General features: G+C 48.3%; 1 protein-coding gene across 5 annotated transcripts in view; it reads right to left on the bottom strand.

The window, feature by feature from the left end:
• Zfhx3 (zinc finger homeobox 3) overlaps positions 1–12,794 on the bottom strand; it is a 287,724-nt gene that overhangs the window by 44,679 nt on the left and 230,251 nt on the right. For all 5 annotated transcript variants that reach the window (XM_031341363.1, XM_031341364.1, XM_031341361.1 and 2 more), the window contains one exon: positions 1,050–1,157. In XM_031341363.1, coding sequence (XP_031197223.1) covers positions 1,050–1,157 — 108 coding nt within the window. The remainder of the gene's footprint in view (positions 1–1,049; positions 1,158–12,794) is intronic.

Here is a 12,794-nt window from a genome sequence, read left to right as displayed (position 1 = left end):
GAGAGAGAGAGAGAGAGAGAGAGAGAGAGATAGAAGGAAAGAAAGAACGGGAGAGAGAAAGAAGTCACAGAATTATAATACTGAGTACCGTGCTAAGAATCAGGTTGGCCAAACAGAATACTTTTTGTTGCTTGTCACAGCACTTCCTGTTAGCGTGGCGGTGGTGTCTGTGAGACTTATCTGCCCAGTAAATCCTTTCAGAAATGACTCAGCTCCTCCTCCAAACCCTGCGCTTTTCTCTGTCTCAGCTCCTCTTCCCTCAGCACAGAGATCCTGTCATCTTGAGAAATGGCTGTTCTCCTCTCTTGGCACTGGCTTCTCCCGAAATAGCACTTCCTGTCCTGGCTCCTTCAATTTGTTCTGCTTTTGCTAAAATGCCCCCCTGCCCGTCTACACTGTTGTCCCCCTGTGGATGCTACCTTGGGAGAGGAGTATGCTGGGAAGAGTACCCAGGCCCCACTCAGGTCCTCAGATGTAGAACAATGACCACCCTTCACGGCCTCTGGTAACCCTGACGCTGAGAATCAGGGGTGACCTCAGCCAAGGTCTGTCTGACAAATGTCTTTACCAGGCCTCCAGCAGGAAGAGGAGTGAGTACAAGCCATCCATGTTGAGCAGCTGCCCAAGAAACACTACTTGGAAACTGCAGACACCTAGTGCTCAATGAAAAGGGTGCTTAAAAAAAAAAAATAATAATTCGAGAAAGAGAAAGAAAAGTGGGGTTTGATGATTCTCGCCTCTAACGCTGGCAGAAGCAGAGGCAGATGGATATCTGTGAGTTCAAGATTAGCCTGGTCTATACAGCAAGTTTCAGGCCAGCCAGGGATATATGGTGAGACCCTGTCTCAAAAGAACACAGCAAGACAAAAACAAACCAGAACCAACCAAACAAAAAATGGGCAAACAAACATAGAACAACAAAACTCTCTCCATGGTAAGCTCAGAGCCTGTACACTTTTGGGCAAGATGGAGAGTGGTCTGCTCCCTGATGCCAGTCTCATTTCTTCCAGGGAGAAGTTCTAGGGGGTGAGGATGCCCATGTACACTACCTGCCCGCTTGCTCTGCCCTTCCTCGCCGCCGCTCCCCTGGTCTTTGGCCAGCTCCTCTGGGTCCGTAGATACTTCACCGGGTCCTTCGGCATCTTCAACGGGTTCTTCTGAAATATGGGGAAAAGCAAAGATGTGAAGGACGGGAGCTGGGTAGGTGATGAAGGACTCCTAGTCCCCGTGCCCAAGAATCACCAACCACAAAACACAGACGTCAGTGACGGTCCTCGGCTTCCTAGTGGCCCAGTAAGGCTGGCCGAGCTAAGGATGTACTTCAGTCCAGGGACAACTGCTGTGGGGCTTCGAGTGGGTGCTACATATGTAACTGTCAGGTATTTCCAGATAGGTTCTGAGGGCCTCCGCCTGAGCTCTCCCTGAGGGAGGCCGTCACTCATCCCTGGCTGGAGACTACATCAGACCCAGTCACCGAGACCCCATTGGCCTGGCAGTGTTTGTGCAGGTGCCACATGATGGCAGGTATTCTTGGAGCCACTTAACATCCTCAAGAGTCACAGAACGTCAGTGATATGGTTTGTGGGTGTAGGGAGTTCTAGAAGCCAAACGGGAGAGGCAGAGGGGTGAGAATGTACAACGGAACTGCCACGTCCGAAAGTAGGCCAACGACTAAGCCAAATGCTGTCTCTCCGAGGTGAGGAGGAAGAAGGACTCTTAGGGTCTTGGGGTGGGGATTGTTCTCTCTGTTCCTCTGGCCAGCTGGATCATTAACCAAAGCACACATTTAATAAGAGCGAGTTCCAAGGAAGAACAGGGGCCTGCAGGATGACTCCATGAGAAACTCTGCCAACCTGATGGATGACTCCCAATAAAAATAGGAGGAGAGAACCAACCACCAAAATTTATTCCTTAACCTCCATGGGTTGTGTGTGGCACAGGGGCCCAAGTGGTTACACTATACACACGGAATACTAACTTTTTAAAGAATAAAGTGAAGGAACCAAGGTGGGAATCACTTGACGTGATGAGGAAACTCTGAAGGACATCTCTCCTGGTTCAGAAGCACACACACTCCCACACCCGGCACAGGAAGCCCAGACCAGACTCAGCCGAGACTGGGAAACCCTGGACTGGGGTTCTAGCCAACACCACCATAGGAATCTCTAACTGCAAGCCCACATTTTTGTTTGTTTTGGGAACAAAGGTCTTACACCGTGGCACAGGCTGGCCTCAGCCCTACCTTTAAAAGAATTCAGGTGTTATGACCTCTGAACTTCCATCAAAAGAGCCTGGAAATTCTAACCCACAGAAATCAAATCCGACACAGGGAGTTGACCTGTAGGGGCTTCCAACACACTCAAGACCCAGAACGGATCATTCTAGATTTGTGTTTTCCTAATTCTTCTAGAAAGATGGCAGGGTATCAATGGTTAGGAAAATGAACTCCAAGGTTGAAGAATGAATGGTCTCTCTGACTTCCCAACAGCAGATCCCCAGAGGCAATCCCTTGGGCACTGCTTGCTCAACCTGACCTCAGGGCTCGTTCTCTCTCTCTCTCTCTCTCTCTCTCTCTCTCTCTCTCTCTCTCTCTCTCTCTCCCCTCTTGTTTTCCAGTGTGTCTTTTTTGGCTCACTGCACCACAAAGTTTACTCTGAGTCTCCTGATCTTACCCTTAGTTTGAACAGACAAAAACCAGGCACTCATGGCTTGACATTCATTAGCTATACAGCTCAGTATCAACAGCATTCATGGCCTTGGAGAGGGGGAAAAAGGCTTAATCATGAGAAAAACGAGTCAGTTGTACCAAAAGATGCATGTGCCATCTTATGTCCAGGGGGGATGAGGTGGTCTGCGTGTCTTAGGCTTTTGATAAGATGGTTATAAAAATTCATCTTTAATGGCAATGCCAGCGGTAAGCTAACCAGTATTAAATTGGGTATATACACACTAGCTGGGCATCTTAAATATGCTCCATGCCTAAATCATGCGCAGTATTGATAAAGTACCTAAGGGGGATTGGGCGGAGAGATGGCTCAATGGGCACATCTCTCTGGCATACACACCCTCATGACCACCTTAGATGGAAATGGTTTGGCTCTTACAGAAGACAGCTCCCTACAAAGTGCACCAGGGTATCTCTCCGTACAGGAGGCAAATGCCCACCAGGCCACCATAGTCAAGGCTGGCAGCCGCAGCTGCTACAGCAGAGTTCCGAGCTGGGAGCTGGGACTGACACCTGGGGCTTAAAGCTTTCCAAGCAATTCCATTTAGGTGGCAGAGATGGAGAAGTGTGGGCAGATTACGGATGCAGGAATACTTGAGGAAGGAGATGTGCAGCTCTTCCCAGAACCCTCACTCTGGGCCTGCCTGAGCCTTGTCTTGCTTCCTTGATCCATGCAAACAGAAAACAACGGCCAACACGTTTCAAGAAGGTGGTGGTGGGGAGCACAAGTTAAAAGGGGTTACTTTACTTCAGGAAATTATTATTATTATTACTAATTTTGATTTTTCTTCAAGATGTATAAACCCATTCTTCTTGAGTTTCTAGGCTTTGCTTTATCATCTGTGACATATAAACTAAGAGAATGCTATATATGAGCTCAAAGAAGAAGAATTAAGGAATGTCTACACAAGCCAGCTCCCTTTACAGAGAATCAGTGACCTCATTCCTATTTCTTTTTTAAACAACAACAAACAAACAAACCAAAAAACAAAACAGGGTCTCACTCTCATTTAGCCAAATAGAAGAGTCCCTGCAGTTCCACCTGTGACCTACAGGTGTCGCCATCTGCATGGCAAGGCCTGGAGGGCAGCTGGCTAGGAGGCAGGCAAGTCTGGGCTGCGGAAACCTGAGCATGTGGAAACAATATACATCTCGGAGAGAATGGTCTAGTCCGGGGGAAATAAAATAGAACATTCATAAGCAGTTACACCATCTGTCTTTAAACCATCATCATCAACAGCGAGAGGGGGTAAAGGCTCTTTAAAATGGATGAAAGCCCAGGCTGACAGTAACCGGAAAACCGTGAGAGCTGAATACCAATAAAGGTAGAGAAATGATTGAAGGAAAAAAAAAAAGAGGGATGCAGACTGCAAACCTGTCTGGACAGCCGGGCTTGTGAGGCTTTGCAGACAGGGTGCGTCTTTACTGGTCCCAGAAATGTCACGCAAGCTTTCTCACCAAAGGCCAGGCTTGGGCACCCACCGGGAAGTGTTGGTGTCCTGGACCTTCACATGCATGGTGGCGAAGGGTGCCACAGCATCTGGCTCCAAGCCAGAGCCTGGCCACTGAGCTGGGGGCTGCTTGCTAGTCCCAGGCCTCCTGGAGGCTGTCTGTTGGCTACTCGCACGCTGACAGAGCACGGGATGGAGAGGTAGCTTTCCTCACCACAGATCACGGAGGATTACACATTCTGGCCCCGTGTAGCGGCAACTGGCTGGGGTCACCCCAGGAGCCAAGTTTCTGTTTTGCTTTCTGTAATGTCAACTACGACAGATGGTGTGAACAACCGAAGTCGTGGGTTGGCTGTGGGTTTTATCTGGAAAATTCTATCCTTTGCTTAGGGGAACAGGTTGCTCTCCCTCCAGCCAACACTTCACAGTGGCCACCAGGACACTCTCAAAGCTCGGGCAGACAGACCACAGCCGGCTTTCCCTCGGAGCATTCAAGAAATGATAACTTCACATCCTAACCGGAGCACGGGGTAGCAGGCCGAGTGCAACCCATACCATTCTAGGTTTGGAAAAGATAGCAGAGGACAGGCCTCTAAAACCCTGCAGGGACCCACCTTGAAGGTCGTGGCCACCCTGACCTTCAAGTTAGGGTAACTCCTCTTAATCTTACGAGTTTTCATGCCAAACTGAGAAGGGGAAACTTTATGTTTTTTTTGTTTTTTGGGTTTTTTTTTTTGGTTTGGTTTTTATTTTTAACCTGAGTCAAAGCTTCACTGGGGATGAAAACTGGCTCCAAGCCTGAGCAATGGGAACTCTCCTACAGCCCAGAGATACGAGGAAATCATGAAAAACAGCTCCTCCAGATCTCCAGATCGTCTACCATCTGCCTTCCACTGCCAAGTAAAGGATGGCTTAGGACAGAGCTGTAGAAACCTCCTTACCCCACTGCTGGGCCATCCCAGCCTGGTGAGGTGAAGGGCAGAGCCCGTGGGTGACCCCAAAAGAAGCAGTCTAGGGGGTTGAGGACATAAGCACCACAGACCTAGGAAACAGAAAACCGCTCCACCCACATAGCTCTGCTCCCCACAGATGCAGGCTGCTCTCTCCTCCCTCTTGATCAAGGTGACAGGAGTCCCCTAGCCTGTGACTTCTCCCAAGGGAGGCAAGTCTGTCAGCTGGCAGCCCCGTGGGGATTTGTATAAGTTTCATGAGCATCCTGGAATTTGGTGTGTGGAGGGAGGAAGAAGGCAGAAGCCAAACCCAGAAAACACCATCATTACAAAGTCAGCAATCAGCTCCCTAAATATGTCACCCACAAAAGCGTCCCAGTTAAAAGAAAAGTACTATCACTGCCCCCCCCAATAATGGGTCGAGTGATGTGTCCATTGGGGGTATTTTACAAATCGCTCACAGGCTTGAAGGAAAGGGGAGTCAATCAATGATTAAGACTAATCCCTCTGTTCCTAACTCTTAACAGGATAATGTAGATTAATTCAAACCTGACAAAGCCCCCACCGTGCCTCGATATGATAGAAATTTGGAAATTCTCCTAAGAATCGGGGTGTCTGTACCCAAGGCTCTCACACGAATGTGTTACTTAAATAACACACCAATCTGTGATCCCCGAAGAATGAAATTGTTCATTCCCTTTTATGGGGGCCGGGGGGGGGGGGGGGGGGGGGGGGGCGGCAGAGGGGGATAGAGTGCGTTTGCCTGTCGGCAGGCTCAAGAGCTGAGAAACATTAGCTGTCATGAACCACAATCAAATCAGGTTTGAAATATTTAGCAGTGGCTTAGAAAATGTGATGGTGCAGCTCTGACAGGCGGGCGAGGTGTGCAGACGCCCGCTTTCCATTATAATGGAAATATCAGGCCTGTTCTGAATATGTATAACCCAGAAAAATGTATTGATTTTTCATTCGGCATAAAAAAAAATGAAATAGCCTGCAGCTGTCAGAAGCCTTTGTTAAAAGCCCATCCTTCCTGGAATGAGGTTTACCAGAAACAAGTTTTAATTGTACTCGGGACCTCTTCTTTGAAAAACAAAATAACCAACCTGCTTACTTTGAAGGCAGGGTTAAAGCTCTGTCTTTCTCCAGTTAGCAACCTAATTAACCCAAGGAAAGACCGACCGGGCAAGGGGGAGGCACCTCACACACTCTGACCAGCAGGAGTGCCACGGAGGGTGGCTGGCATCTCTGTGGAGGGTAGCAGGAGGCTATGCTTTGTCCTCTCTCCCTCATCCTGGTCCTCCGGTGGAGGCCCTGGACTCCAGGACTCACGTGCTATACGCATCCAGCCAATCACTTCTGTTCTTTCAGGCTCGGTTGGCAGGCCGGCAAGGTGAGGAAAATAGCCTAGTGTATCCAAGGCTCTTGGCATTTTCTTCTCAAGGGGAAACCTCTATTGGGACAGACAGACATGCAGAGTGTGCATGCTTTATGTTGCAAAAGAGGTCAAATCCCACGGCATGAAAGATGACTTACTAAAAAGTCTAGATCAGACCACTTGCTTCAAATTAAAAAAAAAAAAAAAAAAAAAAAAAAAAAAAAAAAAAAAACAACCAGGGTTAAAATTCTGACCTAACAGAAACTTGTAACGGACTGTGATGCATGGTGCAGACAGACACACAGCTGTTCCGTTCCTGGCTTGTTCCTTCTGGTCCTTGGCTTCTCCCTCCAAACTAATGGTGATGATACAGCAGCTACAACTGTAAGGGCAGTTCATTCTCCCCTCCACCCTACCCTCTCCAGCACATTTAGGCACCTTCTCTGAGAGGTGACCAAAGACATTACCAATAAGTGACTCTCCGAGACGCCTGGGCTGCCTTGTCTGTATGACAGAGTCACACCCTGATCCTGCGTGAAGCCACCTAACAACATTCTCAAATATGGCCTCTTGACTGTTACACTCCAGTTACACTCCCTTCCATCCAAGACAATCCAGCTGGAAGCTACCCTGAGAGGCAACTTAGAACAATTAGGGATTCTGGGTAAGACTTCCTCAGCTCCAAGAATGCTCCCTGAGGTCAGGTGGCTTGCCCACCACAGATACAAATTGGCAATCTTAACATCTCCCGTCCTCAGCTACTCACGGTGCGGGTGGATGCATCCTCGCCCACTCGAAAAGAACAAGGGCATTTACACATCTACCTGATAGTGGTTACCTGGAATTTTTATTTTTAAAGCTGCCAAACAACTGTGTCTGTTCCATTTTATACTTCTTATAGATCCATGGAGGAAAATAGCACCATGGAGCGGAGTGTGTGTGTGTTAAGCTCTGTTAGGTTTGCCAAGGACTGCCCTCTACCAGCCAGGAGGATCATCAATGCGAGTATGCCCACAGGCCAATTTCTCACCTTGGTGGTTGGGAAAAGGGGAAGGAAAAAGGAATCGGTCAGACTCATGACAGATAGTTTATACAAAACCCACCTTCTCAGAGATGGCGTCACCCCACACTTTCCAGCCCACTGGAAGAAGTCAGAAGGTCGGGAAAGGGCCAGGGAGGTCACAATGGGATAAGATGTGTGCCCACTCTCCGGTGAGTGGCTGCTTCTCATGTGGGTCTTGGAAGTGACCTTTGGCTGAGGGTTTCTCTGCTCAAGGAGGTGCTCAGTTCAGCCAAAACACCTGGCGGCTACACCTGGATTTCCGGGTGGCACTTTAAAGGTCTTTTTTAAGGTCTTTGATAGTACAGAGCTACCATCCAACCAGGGGCCTCTCAGAAAACCTCTGTGGAAGGTGGACAGGGAGGAAGCCTAGCCTTCTCAGCACCGCCCTGATCTCTTTTCTTACCTCCATCCCACTGACCTGCCTTTGGCCCCAGGCTGGGAGAATCGAGGCTGGGAAGGTAACTCTGGGTACTATTAAAAATGACTAATTGGGGGGTAGAGACCATTTATGCTTTTGTATATCTTAAGATCCTGCCGATGTTTACAGAAGCAAGAAAAATGGGGATCGTGCAGCCAGAAAGCAGCTTGGGGAGAGGCTCCTCGACTCTTCGCCTTCATTTGGACTTCACTTCAGACTGGACAGACAGAGGCTTTGTGGGTCTGGAGCCCTCGGCCTTGCAGAGAAAAGTCCCTTCTCCGAGCTGTCCCCCCTGCGGGAGCAACACTGAACGGAGCTAAGAATGCTACCATTGTGTGGCCGGGACGCTCGCTGCCATTTTCCTCTCCCAGGCAAGGCCACTTGGTCATTTGAACAGTTTGTCAAAACCACACTAGAATTAAGGGGGTGGGTGGGGGTCAAGAGAGGAGAAAAAGGGAGGAAACGCCTAAAGCCCGCACTGCACCAGGTCCCATTTATCTGTGTGCTCAGCAGAAGCACCTGGGCTGCCCCCTGCAGAATCCCAGAAAGGATAAAAGCAGCCGTGCGGGGACAAAGCACAACGGAACGGATGTGTTACGGACTCGCCTGGTGGCTATTCACGGGAAGGTTTCAAATGAAATAAAACAGAATGACTGAGAGGTGCGAGTTCCAGTTTGTAAAATACAAACCCAGCTCTGGAAACACTCTCCGAAGGCATGCTAAGTAAGGGGCGCAGCCAGGGCCCAGAGCTCTGGAGGAAACTGAGTTCAGCAGAGATTAGCATCCCTGGGCTTTCTACAGAGCTCTCTGGCTGCTGCTGCTGCTACTTTCACACGTGAAATGTTAAAAAAAAAAAAAAAAAAAAAAAAAAGGCAAATTCCCCGAGCATGTTTTGTAGCGGAGCGTGATGTGATTGTGTTGTCATTTATGGGAAATAATCGCAGACCCATCTCTCCCTTTCTGCCCCCCCACCCCCATTTTCCAGTCCAAATAACCATGAAAAATTACACTTCAATGTCAGTGCCTCGACAAAGGAGGCAAGCTCTCTGGGAGCTCAGTGGATTTGTAGGTTTTTTCCCTTTCTTTGGACAAAAACAAAACAAAACAAAACAAAACAAAAACAAAAACAAAAAAACAAAAAAACCCCAAACCCTTACCTTCAATTGTACTTCATTTAAAACATGATCTAACAAATACATCCTGACACATACCTTTCTCTTTCTCCCTTCTTTTAAACAGCATTTTGCCCAGTTTGACCTCACACCAAACTAGAATATTCTGGAAAACAGAGGCATGCAAAACACAAGGCCCTGGATACCAAGCAAGGTGCCCCGTATCCAGCCAGCTAAAAAATGATGTTGTCGTTGGGAGAAAAATACTGATTCCAACTCAGGATGTTACTTGGGGTGGAGGCAGGGGTTGCAAGTCTGCAGGGCATGCCAATTGTGAGGTCTCCGGAGCTGAGAGAGAGGGAGGCTCTGGATAGAGGGGAGAAAAGGACTTCACACATTCACCCAGGAGACCAAATCATTTCACAGACTTGAACTCATCATCTAAGATGGAGGGGCTGGGGGAGGGCGAAGGGAGCTGTCAGAATCAGGGGTACATGACCACACGAGGGCTGCAGATGGAAGCTTCTTGTATAGGTGCCAGTTCTTTCCTGCCTGTCCCCTCCCCACCCCCACCCCCAACTGAAGAAAGGGACATTTTTCAACAGAAAAGATCTGCCTGAGAGCTTTTTAACATTCCAGGTGTGAGGCCCAAGCAGTCCCTACAGCATCTGTCTTTCAATAACACCCTGCTTCAAATAAACACTGCCAAGCCTCCATAGTTGAAGGGGAGAAGACAAGATAGATAAACACACATGAATGATAGAGTAAATTAAAGCAAGCGTGCGTGCATACACACACACAAGCGCGCACACACACACATTCTCTCTCTCTCACATGCACACACGCACACACATACAGAGAGAGAGAGAGAGAGAGAGAGAGAGAGAGAGAGAGAGAGAGAGAGACCCCACACCCAGTGTTTTCCATTATAGAAGACTGCTGTGCCCTTCAGAGTCAAAACTGACTTACTGGAGATCTTATGCTTAATGCGAAAAGGCGCGGGGGCAGGGAGGGCTGTGAGCTGACTTGGGCATCTATGTACAAATGAAGGTGTGTGGGAAATGAACAGGATGTACCAGAAATGGTACTAAAGAGAGGTGATTAGAACCTAATGGGCAAATGCAAGAACCTTGAGGGATGGCTCTCCTGACGGGAACAGCCAAGGTGATGGATGCAGTGCATACAGGAACCGGGACACTGGAAGGGAGGGCGGCAGACCCCAGGTGTTTACAAGACTGGGGAAGGCAAGGCTTGCCAGCGCCAAAGTGAGCTATGGATTTTTTTTTTTTTAAGGTATTTTTGAAAAAGGCAAAGTAAGGAAGAAGCAGGTAACCGTTTTTGTTTCTGGCCTTTGAAACAGACTGTACAAATGGAGAAAAACAGAACCCTGCCTTGTGTCACATAGGTGGCAGACCTGGATTCCCAGCGTGGCTGAAGACCATCTCCTTTGAGGAGGACGACCATTCAGAAAGCAGCCTTACCCCAGAGAAGCACAAAACTCAGACAGAAATACTCTTTTACTTCTACCAGTGGATGGCAGGGCAGAGAAACACACTGTGACTGTCAATGAATGAGCTGCTTCTGCTGGTTCATAAGCCACTTATATGCACAGCTGGTAAAAACAAGCTGATTCATAAAAACAAAGCACAAACAAAGGCTTACTCTTGCCAAACCAAATCTGACGGAGCAGAAGTTGGGCCAACTTCAGTGCCACTTCACCCAGAGAAACACTGGCTAAACTTGCTGCCCTCCCTTGGGCAGACCCAAGTGTGTTCAAAGGAGGTCAGTGGGCTTGCAAGGTCATGATAGAATGCCAGATACACATACAGATCCTAGAAGAGACTCCTGCATGTAGAGACATGCGTAGAGCATCTTAAAATACCACAACACGCTGTCTGCTCTCCAAAGCAAAGGAGCCATCTCTAGGAAGAAGTCTTACAGCCAAGCCTGACATTTGAAGACACATGGCTACGTGTAAAGTCAAAACCTAGGCCAGTTTCCCAAACTATCAGGTCTCTAGTCTCACACAGACAGGTCATGGGAGCAACATGTTTCCATCGCCAGTTCCTGAGAAAGCTAAAGTAAGGCGGGACACTGAGATGCAGGGGACAAGCCAAACGTTTTCTGGCCCAAGAGCTTTTCCTGCACTCATGGTGGGGACAAACAGATGGGATGGCTAAATTGTCATTGATACAGCATCTTGTGCAGTTCTGTACTGAAGGGAGAAAATTCTTGCCTCTTCCTCCCGCAGAGGAACTTGGAAAGGCATACCGACAGGTCTATGAAAAGCCTCTCAAATCTTTGCCTTGTTTTGTCCATTTGGATCCTATGCGACAGAACCATATTTTCCAGGGTTTAAGACAAAATGGTAACTCACATCCATGCCTTCTTTCACACAGATGTTACCCACAGCAGCTCCTCTCTGGTCTCCCCACCCTACTGTGTTTTAAATCACACCTTGAGATTCTAGCTCATGTACTGGGGTTCTCCTCCTCTAAGGAGTTTACAGGGTCTAAGGGGTGGGCTTGGCATCTTTGAAAAGCAACAGACCCCACTGTTGTCCCCAGCCTACATCTCAATGGCACAGCTATAAAGAGCAGTGACCCTCAACCATGGCAAACACTACAGTAAACAACAGCCAATATGGAGGCTCACACCTGTATGCTACAACAGTGGAAGCCACTGGAAGACTTGACTACTCTACCCCAAAGGCAAAACACGACCATGAGATGTGAGATGACTTGGGAAGAAAAGTATAGGTCTGTGACAAAGGACTAGTACTAAACACATGCGTAACCGATCCAAGGCAGTTTGGAGCACAGAATTTCATTTCAATCACTACCCTGGGGTGTCGTGATCCTTCTATGTATGTGCTGAAACTGGCAAATGTTCTAGAACTCTAGCAACAGGGAAATATCTCACGTGGGATCCTCCCCACTTTTTCCGAGGGGAAGATGGACCCTTAGCACAAAGAGAGTAGGGGAAAGAGACTGCGGACCCAGGGAAGGTTTTGCTTCATGGTCAGGCATGGGCTTGTAGGAAGGTCGGGAATCAAAAGGCCGAGGGTTCAAGCAACATCAGGGAAGACAGTGCCCAACAAAGCGGACGAGGAAGTTATCCACCCCCACCCCCATACCCAGCACCACCTTTCAGTGGAAAGAGATGGGGAATGGAGGATGGTGGCCATCGAAGGAGAAACTAGAGGAGAGTGCATCTTAAAATTAGGAACATGGGTGGGGCTGGAGAGGTGGCTCAGTTGGTGCAAACACTTGCTGCAGGTTGACCGAGGGCTAGTTCCCAGCACCCACATGGTGACTAACAACTGCCTGTGACTCCAGTTCCAGGGATCCAATGCCCACTTCTGGCCTCTATGGGCACTGTATGAACATGGTACTGGTACACACACACACACACACACACACACACACACACACACACACATGTAAAATAAAATAAGACCTCTTTCCAACTAAGTCTATGCTATAATAAAGAATAGAGTCTCTCCAAAAGGTGTTAATAATCATTAATAATAGCTAATAATAAATATGGATTTACAGAGCTACTAAAGGATTTTGGTGAAGAGTTAGAACTGTCCTGAGAGAAGAGAGGACCCACCGGGCCTTTGAGAAAGAGTGGGAAGGTTGAAGAGACCACAGGGAAGAACTGCTGGGCCGAAGAGGTCTCTGTGTAAAATGTA

This window comes from Mastomys coucha, unplaced genomic scaffold, assembly GCF_008632895.1.
Source record: "Mastomys coucha isolate ucsf_1 unplaced genomic scaffold, UCSF_Mcou_1 pScaffold22, whole genome shotgun sequence".
In the NCBI taxonomy this organism is placed as follows: domain Eukaryota; kingdom Metazoa; phylum Chordata; class Mammalia; order Rodentia; family Muridae; genus Mastomys; species Mastomys coucha.
This window is presented reverse-complemented; position numbering and strand designations above follow the sequence as displayed.